This window comes from Lacerta agilis, chromosome 6, assembly GCF_009819535.1.
Source record: "Lacerta agilis isolate rLacAgi1 chromosome 6, rLacAgi1.pri, whole genome shotgun sequence".
NCBI classification, from domain to species: domain Eukaryota; kingdom Metazoa; phylum Chordata; class Lepidosauria; order Squamata; family Lacertidae; genus Lacerta; species Lacerta agilis.
Window position 1 is genome coordinate 46,049,286 of NC_046317.1, and position 25,238 is coordinate 46,074,523.

At 41.1% G+C, this 25,238-nt stretch overlaps 1 protein-coding gene across 12 annotated transcripts in view; it reads right to left on the reverse strand.

The window, feature by feature from the left end:
- Positions 1 to 25,238, reverse strand: part of ST3GAL3 (ST3 beta-galactoside alpha-2,3-sialyltransferase 3) — a 174,844-nt gene that overhangs the window by 17,043 nt on the left and 132,563 nt on the right. For all 12 annotated transcript variants that reach the window (XR_004426849.1, XM_033152358.1, XM_033152365.1 and 9 more), the window contains one exon: positions 20,371 to 20,517. Coding sequence is in view for 11 of the 12 variants with exons in the window: in XM_033152358.1 (XP_033008249.1) it covers positions 20,371 to 20,517 (147 nt within the window). In the remaining variant the exon portion in view is untranslated. The remainder of the gene's footprint in view (positions 1 to 20,370; positions 20,518 to 25,238) is intronic.

The window sequence follows — 25,238 nt, forward strand, 5'->3', positions numbered from 1 at the left end:
CAAACATCTTAATTTCTACAGACAAAACCCAACACCTACTCTTATTTTTGTTTCCCATCTCACAAGTCTTTTTGCATCATCACCTCCCTGCTGCCTCTCTTCTTCTCTTTATCTCACTGGTCTATGTGCGCCACCATTTTTTCCTTCACTCTTCCTTTTTACCATGTTTTCTTCTATCTCATTTACTTCCTTATGTTTGTTCTTTCATGCTCACCTCAGTGACAACAGAACATAAAATTTTCACTATCCCAATAATTCATATGCAGACGGAATACAAACATACACACATCATTTGATCTGTATGCCGCCTTTCTATAGTTAAAACTATGCTCAAGGTGGCTTACGACATGAATTTTTTTTTACATAATTACAAATATAACACAAGTAGGCATAAACAATAAACAGCACAACCAAACGTATGCAACTAAATTGAACAATTTCCATATAAATCATGGTAAGATCTAAAAATAAAGATACAAAAACTAATATCAACAACAACAACCCCGCCAACAACCCCTACAAACAGTACTCCAACCTAGTAATCTGTTCAGCAACCTCAGCTTTTGTAGCTGGAGTCAGTCAGGGTCCCATCCTCCCAGGCCAGGTGGGAAAAGTCCTGCAGGGCAGGAGCAGGTCTTCAAGGACTCACAGCCAAGATCTCAGACACAAAAGAAGCCATGCAGTGGTTGCAGCAGGCATGCAGATTCTGGCACCAACACCTCACACCTCTAGATCCAAGGAGGAGCAATGCAGATTATACAATTCTTCTATCTCCACTATAATTGCTTGACTTGATCAGGGTGAGAAAGACCCACAAGTAATGGGTATTCAAGGGAGCTGCAAATAATCCATGAGGGTGGGGGGCAACTGGCCCATTAGGTTTATGTTATGTCAACCTGTGCTAGTGGAAAGCTTTATCACAGAGTTTATATGCAGCCCTGATTTTAAATCGTGGACCTCATGTTAGCAACCAAGTGTTCTGAGCAACATGGCTGCATGTCTTACACACCAGGGGGTCCCAAACTGTGATCCACGGACCGCCAGTGTTGCAAGCTTCATTCAAGTGGTCCACGGTGTGTCTTTGGATTTGTGTTTGAAGGTGGGAGATGGGACATCCATTGCATTAAATATTCACATTTATTTTTATTGCTCCTTTTATTTCTTATATTGTACTTTAATGTATTACAAATTTCTATGGAATTAAAATTGCTACAACAGGCAAAAAAATCATTAAGTGGTCCACCAATACCTTCAGCAACTTTCAAATGATTCATGGGATGTGGGGGGAGTTTGAAAATTGCTGACATACACATATACCAGTCGCAATGGAGAGAAGCAGAAGCAGTTTGAAGCAGGGCATAACAGTTACGGGATCAGTAGCTTCAGAACAGTGTACATCCTATGCATAGTGACACTATGACACCCGCTAACTCGCACTGTGTTTCTGTAAAGTAAGGAGAGCAACATTTTCTGCAGCAGTGGGGTTGATGTATGAGAAAATTCCTGTTGCTTCAGTGCCTTGCCAGCTTTATGGGGTGTGGGGGTCATTTCTATGTCACTGCTTTTTGGATTGGGAGGAAATGGTTGCAGTAAATCTCTTTGGAGAAATACCTGACACCTACATTGTGTATAAAGGGTTTAGTTGTTATTTGATCCAATGGTGGGGGACAGGCCGCCTATAATGCTGATTCCTCAAAAGAATAATGAGCAAAATGTGATTATTTTGGTCTAACAGTTGTCACAAGTCTTCAAGACAGCTCTCTGCAATTTGCCTTGTTAAAACCAGCCAACTTTACATAGTTAACAACAGGCGGTTATAATCAACCTCCTTGCCTGAAAACCAGTTCCAGTCCCTAAAATGCAGCATCTAACACCCTTGCGGTCACTATAAACACAATCAATGAGACCGACTATAAATCCAAGTAAATGTACATACCAACATACAAACCAACAAGATGCAATTCTAGCCAAACTTCTGGGGCTGGATGAAAAATGAACCCTAATGGGCTTAGACATCCCTAAGGAATGGCTGTTGGAGTTTCAAACCACAGTCCATTCTTGTCCCTGAAGCGCAGACTCTCAGCCCCCTTTGAGGTTCACATTTGCATCTGTCTGAGATCACTTGGAAGAATTAGTATTTTAAACTCTTTGGTTACTTCCAGAAGCCCTGTATATTGAGCATCCATCCAGATTTGTTTGCATAAAGTTTGTGGGGAGGTTTTATGACATCAGTTATTTATTGAGCATTCATTCTGATTTGTTTGCGGCGATGTTATAGGATGGTGTGGCAAGTGTTATCCCACATTGTCTAGTGCATGTACCTGCTACTTTCTTTATCATTAAAAATCTGATTCTTTAGGGAAGTGAGTTTGTTGTGAAAGAGTACCAAATCAAACCTGAATTTGCTGGTATGTGATTGAATCCTACCCAAAAACAGCAAGCCTCTGGAAGGTCCCTTTGTTCAGGGAACATGTCTTGGCTGTGATCCACTTGAAAATAAGTATAATGTTATACTTATAAATTTATAAGTATACATTCTGTATAACATAATGGATAACAATTTGCTTTACAGTAGTTTTATTCAAATTGTCTTGCAGGTATTAACTTAGGTTTTCCAGCTTGGAAACAGTCATTAAAATATTTATTGACAATACAGTAATTATTCACAAATGTTTTTAAAGAGCAGCTTTCAATTGGTGAAATTTTAAACCAACACTAAGTTAATATGCCAGTAAAGTCAGCCAAGATATCATAATACATCTATATTGTTGTTGTTTTTTAGAACATTTGGATTTTAGCAACACTTATGCTTCTGCAAGTAATACCCACACACAGTCTCACAAATGGAGTGGCAATCCCTTGCCAAGTGCCTGTTGGGTAGATCTTTTTAGCAAAAGCAATTGTATTAAAGCCTGTCTCAGACCACAAACATGTCTTTAGGACCATACATGCCAAGGCCATGATGAAAGGCACCATAGGTATTCCTACTTCTTCTTTAGATATATCCAACATCCAGTAATTCTAGCCAGGTGGTTGAGCTTTCCTTCTATCACTTTTGAGTAGAGAAAAAGTTACTTAAGTTTTGTGTATGAAAGCATTTTCACTATTAAATAGCTATGTATGACATCAGAGAAAGAAAAATGAGCATCCATAAAATAAAAATGGCTTATTTATGATTTTTAAAAAGCACAGCAAATCTCTGACAAGGTTTCAGAATCTTCCACTGTGCTGTGCAAGACTATGCATTTGTTCAAGACATCATAAGGGATGAAGGCATTGACACTACCTTGCATATGTGAAGTAAAGGATCTAACAAAAGCAAGGAATAAGAGGGCTAATTGTTGGAAAATTTAGCGTGTATGATAAGCAGTCTGAAGGTGACCCAGAAGAACTACTTCTCATGAGGTGGAAGGCCATCAGACCAGAGCTGCTCTCAGCACAGCTGAATGACAGGTAAATAAGCTGTGCTGATAACAGAACTGAGTGTTCCTCATTATACAGACACTATTTTAATTGAGAACATGAGTGACTGCAGTGCCTGTGGGGGAAATCCTCCTGTTCAACAAAGCATCACAAAGGCTGACCAATTGACACATGGTCCAGTCATGAAGTATAATGCAGAAAAGGCAAAAATCAATGCTGGCTTGGAGAACCAGAGAATCAAACAGCACATTTGTGACTAGTGTAAAAATATCTGCAATTTTGATATCTTAACCCCCTATCATGTTGGGGTTGTAACCCACATATGAAACTGGAGTAGAAATAATATTAAATCTATTGGCAAGGGTATCAAGCAACATTTTATAAATTCTCTGGCAAGTAGAGAACTGCTCATATGCTGCAACCATACTTCTGGATTTTTACCAGTCATTCTGAAGCTACTAAATACAATTAAAATAACTTTGTAAGAGATGCACCTTTATTTGAAAAAGTACATCCTTTAATGCAGGAGTGCGGAACCTCTGACCACCAGGCTTAATTAGGCCCACAAGGCCTTCCCCCATTTCACCTGCCTGGACATTTTGGTCAAGTCACACCCATCTGTCCCACACCTGATATCATGTATCACATAAAGTGCCAATGAGCTTCTTGCTGGCACATGCAAGGCCCTGTAGCAAAGGGCTTCACAAAACCTGACAATCAGCAAGGCCCCTTGCAAAGTGTTCCACAAGATCGGACTGGTGGAGCCTTTGCCATAGGCTTCACAAGACAACAGCTGGTTGTCAGGTCTTCCAGAGTCCTTTGAAAGGTGTTTTGTGGGCTGTGCATTTCAAACTGCTTCTAAATGCTTCATTTGTCATCCTCCTTCAAATGAAAGGACATATATTTTAAATTGTTGCATATTTTATTTTGAAAATTTATGCAGTGACTTTCAGCCCTCGAATGGACCTCAAGTTGGTTTTCTTATTAAAATAATAAATTACATTAAAATAATATAGATGTGTGGGGATATTAAGCAGAGTGTGACATGATGATGCCTCAAACTTCACTAGCAGAATGTTACATTAAAAACTATTTGTGAAGCCTGGATAGTCATTTAATTGTCAATAACATTTTAATGACTAATCACAATTCATTAATCTAGCATCCACAAGGAACTGTTCTGTTCATAAATAGTACATACTGTGTTGTCCAAAATTCACAAAGTTGGAATTCTTTGTAAACAAAGCAAGTGCAAGTGTGTTTGCTTGACTGCCTTGCTTCCTAACTGAAGCAGAGTGGAATTGTATAAACTCAACAGTTTATTACTGTAAATGTGTTCTACCATGTTCAGTAGATCGCAGTTAAAATATAGGCATGTGAAAGTTGTTTAAAATAATATGGATCCCTTTTAAAAATAATATTCATGAAGTGACCTCACGCAAATATTAGTCCAGGACATCTGTTCTCTTTCTACATATGAGTTTCTCCTAAATATGTTTCTAATGAGAGACAACCCTTTTCTTAAGAACAGAAAGATCCTACAAAGTTAATTTGTGATCCAAGCTCAATACATCCGCCAAATTTTCACTTACATTTGAAGTGATGCTAGACTGTGGAGTGTCACTAAAGGAATATGTGGGGTGGAGTTGGGGTTCAGCCTGAGTTGATAACTATACAGTATATAGTTGACAGATTTAATGATTCAGTACAAGTTAAAACAAGACTTTCAAGAAGAACTGTTGAAATCCACCCCTACTCCATAAATGTATGGAGCCATATAGAGAAGATCTGAAGAAGACAGGATTTCCAAACATTGGAGCATACACAAAATATCTCTACAAACACTTTAGCAGAATACTACAAGCACCACCACCATGCTGCTGCAGTCTTTCAATCGTGCCTCCTCTCTGTTAAGTGCAGCAGAATTGAAACCCTAGAGGAGGGAACTAGAAGGTGAATGGAAGAGAATAGTACAGTTCTGTTCTGGGAAAGAGTCTGGTAATCACATGAACAAAGCAGACTGCATGGGATAGCAGTTCTACTGATTTAAAGCAGAAGCACTTCTTTACTTAAAGCCTGTTGGCTTATACTGGCAGCAGCAGGCCTAAAACCAGCAGGAATTACTGGTACAACTTCCACCACTGCTGGCCAATATGGATCCTGCTAGACTGCCTCCCAACACAAAAGGGACCATCATGGGCTATATACCATTATGCCTAAACTACAAAACAGCTGAGAAGTGATGATCCTGTGAATCTCACAGTCTCCCTGACCTCAGAGGTTAATCCCCAAGGGTGTGAGGGATGTCAGAACATGACAGAGATATAAATCCATGACTTGAAACATAACACTAAATCTGTAGTATGCAGTTTCTCTAGGCAAGGTTGAGGTGCCTTGAGGGAGAAAAATTCAATCTTATTCACTAGAGGCCCAAAATACAACTCCCAGTCATTGCCATGACAATAGAATGAAACAAACAATCACAGAATATGTTTCCAAAGAGGGTGGAGATCAATCATGCATTATCTTCAGGTCTTAATGAAATGGTGAATAGTATCAATTTCTATTTTAAGATTTGTCAAACAAAAATGAAAAGTCAGGAAACACTGAATGCACTATACACAAATGATTTAAAAATGAGAATGCAGATGAAGAACTTGATGCAATTAGGTTTCATGATTTCTAAATAGCCTGATGATTTTGATGTCCACCTTACAAGGAGCTTCCTCATATAACTCATAAAGTCTACTGGCATCCAAGTGAGAATAAAGTTTTATTGGCTTCTGTGCATGGTGGGGGAGTCACCAATGCTGCCCTACAGATTCGAAACAAGAGGAAGAGGCCAGTCATAAATATCTGAGAATCAACACAAAATCGAAAATTCTTTCTAGTAGCACCTTAGAGACCAACTGAGTTTGTTCCTGGTATGAGCTTTCGTGTGCATGCACACTTCTTCAGATAAGTGTGCATGCACACGAAAGCTCATACCAGGAACAAACTCAGTTGGTCTCTAAGGTGCTACTAGAAAGAATTTTCGATTTTGTTTTGACTATGGCAGACCAACACGGCTACCCACCTGTAACTGAGAATCAACAGACAGTACAAAAAACTTTAGACAATGGGGTAAATCTATCTCAGGTCATAAGATGACCCCATGAAGCTCCTGTAACTCACATTAATTGGTTTTGGCCAAATAAAAAATTTGTTGTTAGCACTTGAATTCTGATCAGCTCCTCAGTGAGCATATTGACAACCCTGAGTGTTTCTTAATTGTGTTACCACTGCCAATGGGGAGGAAAATTGTGCCTTCTTGGCTGTAATGACAGAGCATTAGAGCAAACAGGTTTCTCTGGCCCGCTCTTCAGCAATGTGGGAAAATTATATCCTTCCACTAGAATGAAGAGAGTGTGATTTTGCTCCCAATCAATGGTGGTAAAAAAAAAGATTAAGAAACACACACACTGGTAGTCATGGGAAGTTAAAGGGCCCTAAAGGATGCCTCTCATCACCCCACTGGTCTCACTTCCCCATTGCAATCTGGATGGCTGGTGGGTGAAGGAAAACAAGGAACAGAGAGAGGAGGAAAAGAAGGAACAAGAATGGGGTGTGGTGACTTGCTTGGCTCCCTGTGAAAGGATGGTAAAGAATGGTACATTGACATCAATGGGTCTTGCAGAGCAGAGAGCAAGCTGAGCCCTTGTGGCTTGAGTAAAGGGGTAGTGGCAACCAGCCATATCATTTCCAGAGTAGTAAGGAGCTTGGAGACAGCTGCTGTTGCCCTCAGGCTGTGTATCAAGACCCCCTCTTTCTGTCTCCCACCTGTAAATAATTTTTACCAATTCTAAATGAATTTTCCAATTTGTTGTCACCAATTAATTCATTTCACTTTCAAAAATCAGTCAAGTACTTCATTTTTATTACTGCTGACACTGCTATTATCTTAACCCTGGGCTTTTGACACCTGAGATTTGTATTTTTAGGACCCACCTTATTTTTGTATCTAAGTTTTTTTGTACTGTTTTAAATATTGTGTAATATTATGTTTTAATAGATGTAACTCACTCTGGGGCCTTAGGGTGAAGGGCGAGTACTAAACTGTGACAATTGTAATAATAGTAAGTAACCAAGAAATACATTAACAGATAAATGTGCATGGTGGAAGTTGTAAGTCAGCAGCACCCAGAGGGCACCATGTTTGCTCCCCCTGTTTTAATGGTTAAGAGCATTAGAAGAGCCCTGCTGGATCTGATCAAAGGCACCCTGTTTGCACCTGTGTAACCAGATGCCTATGGGAAGCCTGCAAGCAGGATCTGAGTGCAACAGCACTCTTTCTATTGATGATTCCCAGAAACTGGTATTCAGAGGCATACTGCCTCAGATGCTAGATGCAAAACCATGATGGTTGTAGTCATTAATAGCCCTATTCTCCATTAATTTACCTAATTCCCTTTTAAAGCCATCCAAGTTGGTGGCCATCACTACATCCAGTGGAAATATATTTAATAGATTGTGTGCTGTGTGAAGAAGCACATCCTTTTGTTTACCCTGCAGTCAGCTCCACTGGACATTAGACAGGTGGGAAAACTCTTTTACTTTCTTCCCACAATGGATACTTTTATACACCTTTTTCCATGTTCCCACTTACAGTACTTGCTTTCCCCCCTGGACTAAAAACCTTTCTTCATAGGGGAGTTGCTGCAGCCCCTTAATCATTTTCCTTGCCCCTTTCTTCACCTTTTCCAGCTCTACAATCACCTTTCTGAGGTGCTGCGACCAAAAGTACACATAGTATTCCAAGTGCAGTCACACTGTGAAAAACAGCACTATCCTCTTGGCAGTTTTATTTTCAATCCTTTTCCTAATGATCCTCAAGATGGAATTTGCCTTTTACACAGCTGCTGAGCACTGGGTCAACACTGTAATCAATATCCATCATAACACTGAGGTCTCCTTCCTTGTCACTCACCACCAGTTCAGACCCCATTGGCATGTATATGAAATTAGGATTTCTTGCCCCAATATGCATCACTTCACATTTGCTTACATTGAATCACATATCACTCATTCACTCCATTTGGAAAGATCCTTTTGGAGTTCCTTGCAATTACTTCTTGCTTTTATCAATCTGAACAATTTGGGGTCATCATCAAACTTGACCATATCAGTTCTCACCTCGACTCCAAGTAATTTATAGTCAAGTTAGAAAGCATAGCTCCTACAAATGATACTTGGGGACCCCCCACTTCTTACATTCCTCCACTGTATGTAGTGTCCATTTAGTCTATTCTCTGCTTTCTGTTCTTTAACCAGTTGCTGATCAATAAGGGGACCTGTTGAGGGGGGCGTAGCCAAAAGGAAAGAAGATGGCCACTTAAACTCTAAGCTCTGTTCCAAGGCCCAGAAAAAAACAGCTTGGAGCAAAAGCCCCTGTTGTCAAATAAAAAACCCCCAAACTGTGAAGAAAGGAAAGAAGAATGTGAAAGGATTAAGAAAAGCTGAAAAGACACTCAGTTCTTCCTTCCCTTCGTACCCTTCAACAAGGACCCTAATGCAGGCCGCAGCCAAGATGGTGCCACCATCAGAAGAGCCCTCTTCCTCCCTGGAGAAAGAAAATGGTAACAATATACAGTATTAAAAGAAGAATTTGCCCCACAACAAGAAGTCATAAAGGAGCTTATTAAAAATACTTGGAAGAGCTAATGTTTCATATGGAAATGAAACTAACAGAACATAACACGAGGCTTGACTCTAACAAAAACAACTATAGCAACAAAAGAATTAAGCCAAATCCATGAAAAGCAGATAAAAGAATTGCAAAAAGAAAATATAGATAAACGCAACAAGCTTGAAGATGCATAAAACTGAAATAGGAGCATTAATTTACGCTTTTATTTTTTTGACGAGGGGGTGGAAGGGAATGATCCTGCACACTTCATTGCCTCATAGCTGAAATCACTGCTTCCAGACCTCATAATCTCCTGATGATTTTGAACAGGGACACAGAGCACTTAGAGCCAAACTAGATGCACTAATAATCTGTCCTGGTATAAGGCAACTAGCTACCTTTCACAAGGAGATGGAAAATCCAGTAGAATTTTATGTGGTCCAAAAGCCTATTCTGCAGCTTATATTTATATTACAATAGAATGTCTTTAAACTACACACATATTTTCAAAATGAAAGGTAGGATTCTAGAGGTTTTAAATTACATGCTTTGAGTTTAAAATGTAAAGTAAAATATTTTAAGCTCCATGGCAAACTGGCACTACTGCAAGAAGTGGAGATACCAACCCTTCCCACAGGCCTATTACTCACTGGCATGAAGGCACAACTGTACCTATTCATTGGTTGAGGGACTGCAGGATTTGAAAGACGCTGTACTATACCAGAAGAAAACCAAATATACCTCAATAATGCCACACCTTTGCACCAGCCCCAGACTTGGAGCAAATTTCCCTTCTATTGACTTCAATGGGAGGGAGGAAATTAAAAGAAGCAGCCCTGCATTGACAACTGCCTAGCTACAACAAGGAACAGGACATGGTGTAACTTAGAACTGAATCACAGCACACTGAAACAGTATATAAAGCCCACAGTGAAAGATCACAACTCCAAGGGTATGTGCTATGGGACTACAACTCACAGGGGAACTTTGGTGATGGGAAACAGAGAGAAACAGGACTTTGCAAAAAATAGCCTGACCTCACAACACACATTAATAATATTTCCCTGATACTACACTTTGAGACCCCAGACACAAATGTTCAATAGCAATTCCCATTCCACTCCAATGAGTGGGGAGGGGGAAGGACAGAGAACCCTGTATATCTTAACAAGAAGGATCACATATTATAATAATGTATAACTGCTGCAGCAATTTTATATGTCTTGCACCCGTTTACTGTACTGCATTTTTTCTCAACTGTATTGCACTAGCACTGTTCCATCCCAACAGCAGAGAGCAGTGCCTCCCATATCAACTAAACTCTCTGTTGGCAAGGGCGAGGCACTCTGATCTAACCATTGCTGCTACTGGCCAAAAACTTGTGAGAACTTATAACTTCCAGTATCACAGCCTGCATGCAAGCTGTGCCTGCAAATGTCAGAGTTCTACTGCAAACTCCATGGGGAATGTGGAAGTATACTCAGGTGGTGATGGGGAGGCTGATGCATGAGTACTAACTAAGCACCCATGTGACACCTCCATCTCCTCTCTGACGTCCTTAAAAAATCTTACTTGCATCTAGGTCCAGGGACTATGTGCGCCTGCTCCTAATTATTGCTTTTTATTTCCTTTCTGTTACTTCCTTTGCTCTCTGCAGGCTGCTCTCTCCCAGATTTAGAATATATCCCACACTCCATTCCATGCTGATCGTGAGAGAGGCCCACCCCATGATCAGCAGCAATGACCAGGATGTTCCCCGCTGTTCCTCTGTGGGGTTGTTGAACTAATCGTTCCAGGCAGGCTTCTGTATCCTTTCAAGCTCCATGACAAACAGTAAGTCTTCCAAGCTTGGTTTTGTGCCATAAAAGACAATGCACATGCTACCCTGCTGTCTATTCCACCAGTGTCCAAGTTACAAGATAGTTTCAGACTGCCCCACACATTTGTCTTCCCCTTTTCAGGATCTCCTTCATCCCAGATACTGTTCAGAAAGGGCTTTGGCACTTCTGCATGCATTGTTGCTAGAGTGATTGGTAAGGAATCCTTTTCCCCACCCTAGTAGGATCTGGCTTCAGATCCTACTAGTGCAGTGGTTTTCAACCAGTGTGCCGTGGCACCCTGGGGTGCCTTGAATGATGGCCACGGGGGCCATGGACAACACTGGCCTCTGTCCCTCTTTCCTTCCCTCCTTCCTCTGATGCCCTCTCACATCTCTGCCTCCCAAAGGCTTGCACAGCTGTTTGTTGCAGTAGCCCTGGCTACAAGCTCCACAGGCAAATGGTGCCTCTGGGGCTGGTCAGGTGGTGTTGGCTGCAAGGAGCTGAAGCAAGCAAGTGGGCAAGGTAGCCCAACCAACAAGTCCGCCAGCCCTTGCTGTTGGGAATGGACAGACAAGTCCCAGGCCTGTGTGTGGCAGAGTGAGGAGGGCAGGGGGGGGCAGCTCAGAGACCGGGGGGGGCAGCAGCAGCTGCCTGGAGGACTCCCAAGGAGAGGGGAAAGAAGAAGAGGCTGGGGGAACACCCCACAAGGGAGGCTGTTCAAGAAAGGGGGAGAGGCTGCCAGCTCTGCAGGAAAGGGGTGACATAACAGGGCTCCTGAGCTACACAGGGGTGCCCCAGAAAGAATGTAGTTGGTTAAGGGAGCTGTGGACTCAAAAAGGTTGAAAACCTCTGTACTAGTGGAATGGTGGAATGACAGTAAGTTTGATGGCCTTGAGTGTAGTGCTCCTCCACCCACTGCTCATTTAGTAAAGTGTTCCTTGGACTTTAAGGGGACAGGTATTTCAAGGTGCACAAGAGAAATGAATGCTGCTGCATGGGTGCATCATTACTGAGAAATTCCATTTATCTGGAACACTACATATGACCCAGAACTGTGTGCCTAGTTTAGTTTTGCTCTGAGCAATGTGTGTGGTGCTACTACAAACATACCAGAGGAAAACTATCTTACTCCCACAGCAGTAGCCAAGTATGTGAGTATTTGCATAATCTGCAACAGAAGTGCAAGTCTAATTAATTCCCAGAACCTTTGCCATATCTAACACAAGCATATACTCCAATATTCAACTATTAATTTATTAATTAATTTCAAGAAAGGGACAAAAAGGCTTCCTCCAGCAAACATCTTCCACCAGTAATTGGATTAAATTTAAAAATGCATTCTTCTTTTCCTTACGAGGGACACCTTAGTCATCCAGTTGTGAGTTCTGATTAGTCACAGATCCCTTGTGGCCTCTCAACTGTGGTGGACAAACTGTCTTGTGATGCTTACCAACAGTCACTGCCTGTGCCCTTTGCCATTCAAAGCTGGCTTGCCTTTGGCCACCCCATCATCGCAGGAAATTAAACCTGCTTTATGGATGTTTGTAGATAAGAGGCAAGTTATCTTACATCCAGCCAGATTGGCCACCAAAATAAGTAGTACTTAGCTTCTGCCAAAAACCCTGGATTCATCTGCAAACATGCCTCTGGTCAAAGTCAGGAAGCCACTTCTTACAGACTGCTTCCTTGGGATGGGTAGCTATTAGAATCTCACTGCTGCTTTGGCTCTGTACGGGTGTCCTACACAGGAAACTGTTGGAGCTGTAATTTGAGGGCTCCTCTTCTTCCCCTTTTGTGCGTTGTGTTACAAAATGCTGGGTGTGACTAGCAGAAGGGGATTAAAACTTCAGCATGTAGGACTGGAAATAGTGGGACCATTGCAGGCTATGTGATTGGGGCTGATGGGGGGGAGGTGCTATGGAGTTGTGTTGTATGTGCTGGGCATGTGCCCCCATCATCATAAATTAATTGGCTCCCTCCATGTGCGGGCAGCACAGCATGTGGGTGGCAGCACCACAGATTCTGATGGATAAGGCACTTGCAGAGTCTACTGAGACTCTATGGTCATGTCTTCTATTTTTATGAGGTTTTTATATTTTCTAGTTGTTTATCCCCACCCACCCCTTTTCAGGGCCGAGAATATATTGGATATGGTTGCTGTTGCACTGGTATAGTGCCAGAGTAACTCCCACTACAATCTCAATAGAGTGTGAGTATAGATTTCGTTTCTCGATTAGATGAAGATAATGTAGCCTGTGTGTGGAGAAGAAAAAGAAGATGGGAGCATATATCAGAAATCTGTGTCTCCCTTGCTGCTACTGCTATCATCATCATCATCATTCCCCACCCATCTGATTGGGTTGCCTCAGCCACTCTGGGCAGCTTCCAACAATGTCTTCAGGCATTGTCTCCATTGGGAGGGTAACTTACAACAAATTCAATAAATTAACAGCAAAGAGAATGGAGAAAGTCACAGATCTAGCATTTGTTCCAGCTTTTGAGACTCAAATCAATGTCCTTTGAAAAGGAAATAATTTTAGAAATCTTTTGTTCAACATATACTTGAGGTATCGTGTAGAATACGGGGCAAATGACACATTACATAAAAATACATTTTTATAACAACAAATAAAAGCCAAATCACAGAAAAAGGCAGCTTGGGAAGGGTGATTTTAAGCAAGAATATGGCCAGCAAGGAAAGAGTTGAAGTGTGCATTCACACAGTCTCAGCTGTTTCATGGAAAAGTACAGCTCCTCAAGATTGCTTTTCATTAAACAGACAGACTAACATACACCCCTAGCTGGGCCCTGCATACATGCTCTTGTATGCAAAGTCCAGTTTGACCAAATAACTACAGAAAAGTGTGTTCTATAGCTTAAGATCATGCTGAACAGATACAAATGCAACACACATTTACAGCAGGTAAACAAGCCAGGTCGTGAGCACAGCATCAATATGTATCAGCTGAATTCAGTCACTCCTATGGATGTCATTTCTCACTAGAGCAACAAACTGGCTGAAAGGACAACTAAAGCCTAGCTCATGAATTACCCAAGACCACACAGAGAGCTAGATACTATCTCTACTAACATTAGTTTCCATTCTGTATAATTGGAATGATAGTGGCAAGGACAGAAAAGATAAAGATTGTGAATTATTCTGCGTACTCTATCTGCTGCAAAAAATGATTAATAAGGATGCACCCTGAATGCTAATTAGAAGTAGTGGACTTTAGTTATTTACCTGAAATAGTTATAAGCTGGAAGATGCCTGTCCTGGTTTTGTGCTGGGACATGTTGGAGGGTTATGCTGGCACTATGCACATAATAAAAACTACCACATAGATAACATTTTCAAAAATAAGGGGTTCGTGGCTTGGCTTTTGAAAAGCAGGGGGGTCTGCAGTACTTAGCTAACTGGAAACCACTGCTCTAGTGGAAGGCATACAAACAGGGGGCAAAACAAACCTCCCCAGGGCAGGGTGTTCCACAGTATGGGAGTGGTAGCAGATAAAGTCTCTTCCTTGTTTCAAAACATGGATTTGAACGGACAAGTGGATCTCTATGGATGACTTTAATGAGCAGGGTGATTCAAACAGTTATCCCTCAGATATCCTGGTCCTAACTGGTATGGGGCTTTAAAGGTCCAAACCAGCACTCTGAACTGGGCCCAAAAGACAACATGGAAGCCAGTGCAGTTTAAGCAGTGGGGAGACATGCTGCGAACACCCTACATTGAAGTCCTGCACCAAAAGTTTCTTTTATGCCCCCAAATAATGCTGACAGTGTTAAGGGAAGGAGAAAGATTTGATGGTCTTCCCCTGAAAGCTTGGCTCACCCACTTCTCAATCCAGAAGCAGATCTCAATAAAAAGCCTACAACACATTGAAGCTTCCCTACTTTCTACACAACCTATCCAATTCTGCCTAGAAAGCAAGCCTCATACAACTGAATGAATCTTTCAGCCACCTTTGCTGTCTATGCACTATTGTACCTCACAGTATTCTCCAGATTCATCTGGCACAAATTATAGTCTCAAAGTGGAGAATGTTCCTGCATTTAACCATTTATTAAATCCTGGAAGAAACACTTTGAGATCAGCCTTGAACCATTTCACTCAGCCTACTCAACCCTGCTGAAAACCCCCCTAAAATTACGAAGTTAATTGGCAGCACATTGTTACCATATGTGGTGTGCTAGCAGCGCCCTGAAGTTTATTTAAGCTTGGAAAGAGGTATGGAATATTACGACCCTTTATAAGGATTTCAGATTGGCCCTAGTTATTAAGGAGATGATCTACCTCAAGCCTCTGCCTGACCTTATGCTTTGCTGGCGCCTTTTTGTACAATTCTGGACATGCTCAAGATAGGCACTTTGTGAGAAGACTTTCATTATTATCTTTCATTAATTCCCTAGTACCTTTTTCGATTAAGTTCTTGACAAAAGAGGAGGTTTGGTTAACTGACTCTTAAGATACCACAAAGATTAAAGAGCAAGCTGCACATTACATGAAGAGGACTCTGCAGTGTCTTTACTGCAAAGATTTACCCTTGGCATCAATTTGGTAGGATGTGCAGCAAATCACTCCTATTCCCACTGCATCTGTTCTAAAGTAATAACAAGCAGCTCATAGGTGTCACAGTCTATACAAAGGAAGGTACAATGCTTTTGTGAGAAACCCTGTTTCATAGCCAACCTCCTTTTCCCTGGGGTTGCTTCATACATTCCAGTTGTGCACTAAAGTATAACTCATGAGTACATGGAGGTCCCAAGTGGATGCAAACAAGCTCTCAGATGGGATTGTAATTGTCCCTATATGTAGCACAATATCCTAACTTTCTAAGGTCCTACACCTGCATATCTAATTTTGCTTTTGTTCAAAGCATCTGACCAAATAGTTTACCGTTTACTTCATCTGATAGAGGCCATTGGCAAAAATCTGTTTTCCTTAAAGTCTCATAAACTTGATTTTTTTAAAAAATGCCCAAGCATACTTTCATAAAGTTAAACATCAGGTTCTAATTAAAGCCCTCCTTGGTTGATTTTACCAATTTGATATTGTAACACAACCTATCAAATCCTCGGAAAGCTCAGTTCAGAGCATGTTCATTTCTGCAGTCTCTTTTCTACATTCCAAAGAAATTTAATTGTATGTGTATTTAAGATAATGTTTTTTCAAAATAAAAATAAACTGAGCAAAAAGAGGCTGGCAAAAAATTGTTTTGTCACCCACCATACACATCAAATCCCCTCATCAGAAGCTGTTTTGTTGATAAGAATGAAAGTGGGGGGAAACGGATTCTCAGAATGTATACATGCATAATTTGGATAAGGGAAATCCTTGCTAAAATAGAAAATCTTCTCAGAGCAGTGCCTCTGTCTCAAGAGACAATTGAGTTCACCTCATGGGATGAAGTCAAACTGCATAGTGACTTTCTGGGAGTGCAAGCCTGGGCAATGTTTATGGAGGTCCTGTGCTGCCCAGATGACAAGATCCCCCTTTTGACCTTGCTGATGTGTTCTAAAGGAAATCAGAGCAATATATTTGGCACCAGCTTGGCTGCAAGAGTTGCCGGAAGGAGGCATACAAGACACCATCCAACCATCTTAGGGACTCCACTCAGGATTTGTGTCAGATTTATTCCTTAGCCTTTTCTTCTCCTGAAGATTTTTCCACAGGGATCACTCCCAAAGCCTTTCTGTCATGAATGAAATCACCCCCTTGATCAATCCGTCAGAGCCTGTCTTCATATGTAGGGAAAGTCCCTAATTTACTGAGCGTTTGAGACCTATCAGCTACCCTCACCTGGTTTAGCCAGCCAGTCAATCTAGGACAGCATCTAGGAGCCACAGGTGAAAGCTGAGTGCAGGTGAGGACCAAAGGTGGACAAACTACCCCAGAAGAAGCAGAACATCTCCCCCACCAAAAGATCAACAGTCAATCAACTGATGTCACTAATACATCAGGAGACCCATTTTCAACCTATGCAATGCTTTGAAGCCCCACTTCTCCTGACTATCAGCCGGTGGTTCTGGTACAAGAATATACATGCTACTAGGGGCAGAGCATATTTGAGAAGTTAACTGCAATCACTCCTTCCCTAGAGAAGCTAGACTGGCTCCCTCTTCGTTGTCCTTGTACTGGCTGGTGAAGACTTTCTTGTTCCAACAGGCTTTGGGGCTTTTAATGAAAATGAAAATGAAATAATGCAAGATGTATTCCTGATGTTCAGTTCTGACTATTTTCCCACTCCTGAAGGTTAATTTTTAGGGGGAAAGAGCTTTGAATGTCTCATTTTATCTCTTACGTATGTAGAAACTAAACACCTGGATTACTTACATTTGTTTAGGAAAATAGTCGATCTTAGTACTATCCCTGGCCTTCTCATCATTCTCTTTGAGTCGTTTTGGGTGCAATTATTCTTAACGACTGGAAGTGCATTTTACACCAAATTTGCATGTTCTTGATTTCAGAGTCTAATCACTAGATATTTTTTCTCCATGTCTGTCTGCATAAATACACTGATTGAATTTTATCACATGACTCTTTGCCATCTAGGTGGTCTGACTCACTCAGTCTCTAAGAAGCTTACTGCCTAGTGCTCTCTCATAGCAGGCCATGGCACACCTTTAGAAATCCCACCTAGCAAAGTGTATTCATTCCAAGTCTCCCATTTCATGAAGAAGAAGAAAAAACCCCTTCAAAATGTATTGTGGGGGTGGAGTATGCCAGAAAAGGAAGGGGAATGAACTCTCACGGGTCTGGACTGATTCTTCTGTACAGGAAAATTGCAAAGGCTGGGATTGTTTACCTTAGAGGAGATGACAAACATCTCTATAATTACAAAGTCCAACAGGAATGCAGAGAGGCAATATCTAGCCTGCCTGCCTCATAGGATAAAAGAATAAGGGCCATTCCGTGAAGCAAAGAGTGAAAACTGAGATGAGGAAATATTTTTCTGCACAATGTCACCTTTAGATTGGTTGTCACTAGTACAAAAAGTAGGATAACAAATTTATGAGGATTTTTTTTTAAAAAAAAACCACAACTATGAGAATATACTTAGGAATATACTCAATTAAAAAACAGTTTAACTGAAAATGATTGCAAAATATTAATCAAGAAGCTTTTCAAAAGACATTATCTACCTTGCTGGGGGAACAAGAAAAAACATACTGTGGGGAAGGTGTTAAAATCTTCTTAACAGGCAACTTGTCCTGGCTCTATGCAACAATTGTTTATCTTTTACTCATTCCTTTGAATCAGATAGTGTTGCCCAATGCTGAAGATAGAATGCTGAACCACAGAGCTGATCTAGCTGGACAATTTGTCCTCTTCCAGCAAAAGAAACCCAGATATTTAAAAGGCATATGAGGAAGGGTCTTGGAGGATCATTTACTTTTTCTATATATAATGATACGAATATATTGTATCAAAAATAAATAGGACCTGAAGATGCTTAAGGAACATCTGCATGGTAGTTTCTCATTCTATCAATTCTAGTATAGTGATGAAGTTATCTCAGACATAGATGAAACATTCTTTTCTGTGTCCTCTAATCCGGAGCTCTGTTCCATCCACAAATTACCTTATACTCTATGTTTACTCACACTGCTAACATACTGGAGAAATTAAGTGAACATTTTTGCTATAATCCCTCAAAGTGCAAGGGAGTCAATTCCTGAGTGAAGGATGTAAGAATGATGAAAATGGAATTGAGTATTTATTTATTTATTTTTGAACTTTGTATACTGCCTTTCATCTGAAGATCACAGGGCCATTCACAACATTAAAACGCAAAATGAGAACATAAAATACGTAATAAAATTAAAACATCACCATCCCCTCTAATAAAAAATTTAGGTGATTCCACGCCCATCAGTTTGGAAGCAAAACAGGTCCATCATCCAAACAAAGGTAGTAATTCTGCATATTAAGGAGATTCCCCAAATATTCAGAAATATATTATTTCATTATTTAAAAAATAATATTAATAATGGGAAAATGCCCCAGCAAGGACCTATAAACTTCTAGTACCTACAGAATCTTGAGGGAAGTTCAGCCATGGTTTGCCAAAGGTGTTGGCTGAAGAAATAAAACAGAAAACTGAGGGAAGAAATAGGCCTGCTTAAGCCCCTAATAGCTTACTTATAGCATCCAATCAAGAAGAGTAGCATTACGTGCAAATGTATGCCATCAGGTAAAAAAAAGGATCACTCCAGCATTATGTGAGCCCCCAATCAGTGCTGTAAGATTCCTGTTAATTGGCTGGAATCTTGAAACCTGCTTGTATGTCCCTGCTTATATTCCCCAAAGAAGAAGCAGGTGGCCAGGCTGTATTTTTCTGCAAATGAGACTAGCCTGGCCTCTGTAAGACAAGCTATGGAATGTAAAACTAAAACGAGTGGAATACCATATTCCCATGGGCTAGAACTTTTCACCAAAAATGTAAATTTCACTCCAGTTACTTACACTTGCTTGCAGATTCACAATATGTATATTAAGGTAACTGGCAGTACCTGTCACTTGACGCTACAAATTTTAAAAAGAAGTGGGAAGTGGCTGATATTGTGACAAGCAGTTGGAGTCATTGGCAAATGAGCACCTTCATTAAGGGCACTGGCTCCATGGCCCTGAAAATCAAAAGTAAGGGTTGGTGGCAAACCGTTTTGGGGAACCAAAAGATCCCAGTAAGAACTTATCTTGACATCTTCCAGCTACATTCATTTGAGGGAATTCCATTTCACATAACAACAACTTACTCGATTTATATATCTTGAAGGAGGAAAAACAATGTACTTCCCCCATGTGGCAGGGAAGTACATAAGTACATACTCTCTCAAGCAACATGAAGCAGTATCATATGTGTATTGAAGCAATTTAAAACATATAGCACATATGACCATGTCTGACCCAGTCACACCTGAGAGTCAGTGTGGTGTAGTGGTTAAGAGTGGTAGACTCATAATCTGGGGAACCGGGTTCGCGTCTCTGCTCCTCCACATGCAGCTGCTGAATGACATTGGGCAAGTCACACTTTTTTGAAGTCTCTCAGCCCCACTCACCTCACAGAGTGTTTGTTGTGGGGGAGGAAGGGAAAAGAGAATGTTAGCTGCTTTGAGACTCCTTCGGGTAGTGAAAAGCGGGATATCAAATCCAAACTCTTCTTCTTCTTCTTCTGTGAAACGTTGCAATTTGCATTACTCATTTGTGAAATCTATTTTTATCATTTTTAAATCACCTTTCTAATAATTACTATTGCAGCTTCTATCTAACATTTAGCACCAGTATGCTAGACACTGCACAAACACAGAAGTTACAAAGTCTTTGACCAGAGGAATTACCTATATTAGATGAGTCTTTAGGAAAGACTATCGATCATGGATTAAATTCACATTTTGCTTTCTATCAGCAGCACAAAATAAAGTGTCATATTAGGGGTAAACTTCCTGCACACTTACCCCTCTGCCCATCAGACCATTGTTGAAAGGAAGGCCAATAAAGCTGAAAGCTGCCTCTTGGATGAAATATGGATTCAGGATACGGATTTCATGAGGCTCTCTTGGAACATGGGTTGCCACAGACTTCCAGAAGCCATCAGAGGCACTCTGTAGAAAAGCAAAGGCCCATCGCAAATGGTTAGATAACTGACATGCTATAATCTCACAAACCTGTTTTTCATTTGAACCCGCCAGCTCTGTAGAAAGAAATTATATCCTAGGAACATACTCTAGGATCTACCAAGGAATGATGCCAAGGTATGGGCAGGTTACACAAAAAAGCCCTGAGTGATGGGTCCATTCCAGCCGTTCTTGTCTGGGCTTTTAAGATACATTCCATCCATACTCCAACTTCAGCCATCCTTGTTAGGTCACATCTGATTTACAATCCAAGACAAATAAGTCTTGTCACATACACATACAGGAAAGGGGAAGTAACAACAACAACAAAATGTGAGCATAATAGAAGGGGTTTGGTGTTGGTTGTAGTTTAGTAAGTACTATGACAAAGTCTTGGGAGGAACTTTCTAAATTGGCCTACACATAGGCCTGAAGGTGAAGGTAAAGGTAAAGGACCCCTGACAGTTAAGTCCAGTCACAGATGAGTCTGGGGTTGCGGCACTCATCTCGCTTTACAGGCCGAGGGAGCCGGAGTTTGTCCGCAGACAGTTTTTCTGGGTCATGTTGCCAGCATGACTAAGCCGCTTCTGGCGCACGGAACACCGAAACCAGAGTAGCGCACGGAAACACTGTTTACCTTCTTGCCGGAGCAGTACCTATCTATCTACTTGCACTTTTTTGGGCGTGCTTTTTTTTTAACAAAAATTTATTGGTTTTCCACATCCAAAAAACAAACAAAAACAACCAGGCAAAGAAAAACAGAATAACAACCACAAAGAAAAAACAAATATTACAAACAACATCAACTAAATAAAGAAAACAAATACATACCTTACAAACACCAACTATTAATTCTAATCTAGTTCCAAATCTTGTTAGGGGGACTTCCCCCGTTCTCTCTCCTGCGTTCAATTCTAATTTACTTTGGTAACATTTCTAATCATTTTAACAATTCATTTACTATCCTTCTTAATCTTTATCTCAAAATCTTATGTCATATACCGGTAACTTCTACATAAAAATACAACCTCATATTACAACTCTTAATTTCTTATATCCTTTTCTTTCTCTTAGTTCCATAAAACTGCTGCTCCTATTACTTCTTATTCATACCTTATAAAATATTATGCAAACACAATATCATAAAAATCCTAAATATTTATTTCCTTTTCCCAATCCATTTTTACTCTCTGACGTCGGGGTACCGTGATAGGCCTTCCTAGTTAATCATATCTGTTTTTTCATCCTACCCCACCTCTCGCCATCTTCTCTTCTCCCATCACAGTCGCCCACCAGACTTCCTTTTGGGCGTGCTTTTGAACTGCTAGGTTGGCAGCAGCTGGGACGAAGCAATGGGAGCTCACCCTGTCGCGGGGATTCGAACCGCCAACCTTCTGATCGGCAAGCCCAAGAGGCTCAGTGGTTTAGACCACAGTGCCACCCGCATCCCTTACACATAGGCCTAGCTCCTGCTTTTTACATTCCTAGCACCCACTCTCCATTCTGTACCTTCTAGGGGATTTCTTTGGAAATACTTCATAATTGGAAAGCTGTGGACATTGCAAGAAAAGAGAAAGAAAACACCTATCAACGAAAAGTGAGAGAGCCACCAGTAGCAGTTACATCCACAGCACAGGAGCAGGGGCAGTGTGTTCCATTTCGCCACTTGGGATGAAATGGGAAGTGCCACACTGCCTGCCCCACCAACTCTGTTGCCGAAGTGGAGCTGGTATAGGGAAGTGTTTTTTTAATGTTTAATGCTTTATTATGTTTTTATATATGTTGGAAGCTGCCCAGAGTGCTGGGGCAACCCAATAAGATGTGTGGGGTATAAATAGTAAAATTATCATTATGGAATGGTATGTCCCTATTTTCATTGCAGAAACATTGGAGGGTATGTGCATCCAAGACCAGAGGTTTGCTGTATTCTTCCTACAAATTATACCCATACTTCAAATATTTTCTGGACAGCAATAATAGGCCATGGCCTGCTTATATCAAGCAGAAACACAACTGCATAAGTAGATGGGTTGTATACGTGAGAAGTGCATTTGAGAACTCATAAAGATATGCCCAGAATCACTTAAAATTCCACCACCAGACTTTTGCTTTCTCAAAACAGTGAGTAAGTTCAATCTCAACTCAATTTACAAAATGAAAGTAGCTCCAGTGTGGCTGTTCCCTAGACTGACCACCAACACTGGTAATATATTTCTCTTGTTCTCCCAGCGAACCGTATATACTCCCTGCCCTTTGCACCCATGGGCTAAAGGAAAAGCTGTATGTCTGCAGAATGAAACACCTCATAAATCGAAGGAAGGGAGAACTCTGACAGATGAGGAAACTAGGCTCTCGGCTCATGTCGAGAATGGATTAGGTATCTTTATTTACTGTAGTTTGGTCTGTACTTCTTATTGTGCCCCTGAGAAAACCAGCTATTTGATGTAAAATCCCAGCCGAGGAAAGATTAGTGGAGACATATCAAGCAGCTCCAATTACAGAGCGCCTGCAATGGCACTGATTGCCTGCAGTACCTAATCCAATGCTTTGGGTATTGTTTTCACAAGTGCTCAATTTCTATTATGAACAGCAGAAAATCATTAGGATATGCAACACAATATTTTTGAAGAAGACTACCTTCTGAAGATTAATGTGCAGTATAGAGCATGACAACACCACTTAGATGGCACTACTGCTCCTTACTCCATAACCACAATCTTCTGTGTAACTAGAAAAAATGTGTTAATTTTTCAACATGATACAGAGATCACACCTTGCTTTTGAGAGTTCCCAGAAGCTCCTGATGTGCCTATATCTAGTCTGCTTTTAAAATACTGGCAGCTAACCTGTGCCCCTCCAGATGTTATTCAACTCTTAACACTCATCAGCAGGGACGCGGGTGGCGCTGTGGTCTAAACCACTGAGCCTAGGGCTTGCCGATCAGAAGGTCGGCGGTTCAAATCCCCACGACGGAGTGAGCTCCCGTTGCTCGGTCCCTGCTCCTGCCCACCTAGCAGTTCGAAAGCACATCAAAGTGCAAGTAGATAAATAGGTACTGCTCCGGCGGGAAAGTAAACGGTGTTTCCGTGCACTGCTCTGGTTCGCCAGAAGTGGCTTAGTCATGCTGGCCACATGACCCAGAAGCTGTACGCTGGCTCCCTCGGCCAATAAAGCGAGATGAGCACTGCAACCCCAGAGTCGTCCGCGACTGGACCTAATGGTCAGGGGTACCTTTACCTTTACCACTCATCAGCACCAGTAAGCATGCCCAATGGCCAGAGATTAGAGCAACTGTACTCCAGTAAATTAAGGAGGGCCACATGTTAGTCATCAGTTGTTTTTTAAAGCAATTATAAAATCTATTGGTCTTTAATAATTAACTAACAAAATGCCCAAACAGATGAGATGTATATGGAAATGTGTGCATAAAAATGGTCTGCAGCTTAGTCGATGGGCACATTTCAGCCCCAGCTCCAACCGTCCTTCCCTACTGGTTTTCCCACCTCTCTTTCCCTTGGCTTTTGCTTCTTTTCTCTCCCTTGAGATTCCCACCTGCTGCCACAGTTCTCAACCCTTAAGAACAGAGAGTTCCCCACCAAAATTTCATTATTATTATTTTGCTTGCTCATGGCCTTGTAGATAGAACAGCCTTCCGAATCTGGCGCCCTCCACATGTTTTTCACTGCAACTTCCATCACCCTCAGTCAATGAAGCTATATTGGCTGCAGCTGGTGGGAGCTGTAGTCCAAAACATATGGAGGACACCAGCTTCAAGGCAGAACACAGCCTTTTCCAGACATTGCCAGTTTCCACTTTAAGCAGTTTGTGCTTTCTCCTATACTAACTAAGCAATTTTCATATAATTTTAAATAGCAGCAATTTCTGCTCCCCAGGGTAAAAAAAGTCTATACAAAGACAGAAGCTGACAAAACAGTCATAATCAAAATAAGGACTAGCAGAAGTGTCACTTCTTCCTTACCAAGTGGGATGCAGATAAGTACAGGAAGCTGCCTAATACTGAACCAGACCACTGGTCAATCTAGCTCGTGTGGCTCTTGCGGGTTTAAGACTAGAGTTCTTCCTACCCAGGGATACAAAGAATTGGACCTGGAACCTTCTGCATGCAATGCACAGTCTCTGCCAATGAGTTACAGCCTCTGCCCTGAGTCCTGGAAATATGTGAAATAAAAAGACTTGTCATGAGTTACTACTGATATTACAGCATCAGTTGATAGGCAGTGTTTATAGTGAGAGAAAAAGTGCTAACAGTTTAGGGGATGTAGTTATGATAGATACAGAGGTGTCAATTAAAGGAATGTTGAAAGAGAAACAATTAAAAGTTTTAGTATCAAGAAACAGTGCTGTAATTCACATGATGGATTTCAACATCACATTCTGTAAAGCTATTTGGAGTTACCTGGAAGTGGTGATGAGGTAACAAAACATTCAAACCAGTTTTCCTGTAATAAAAATCACTACTGTGGCATACCGCATATAGGTGTGCAGAACAGAAATGTGTGTCCACTGTAGGGGACGCATGCAATTTACTGCATGTTAAGACATCTATGCAGAAAATGCTTCATGTGTGTGAACACCCCCTGAAGTGGCAGTTTAGAGAAAGAAAGGTGGGAAATGCAGAGGTGTATAGGATTTCCAATAAAACCCCTCTAGTCCTTGCCTCAGTAATGGACTGAATAATAGCCAATAAA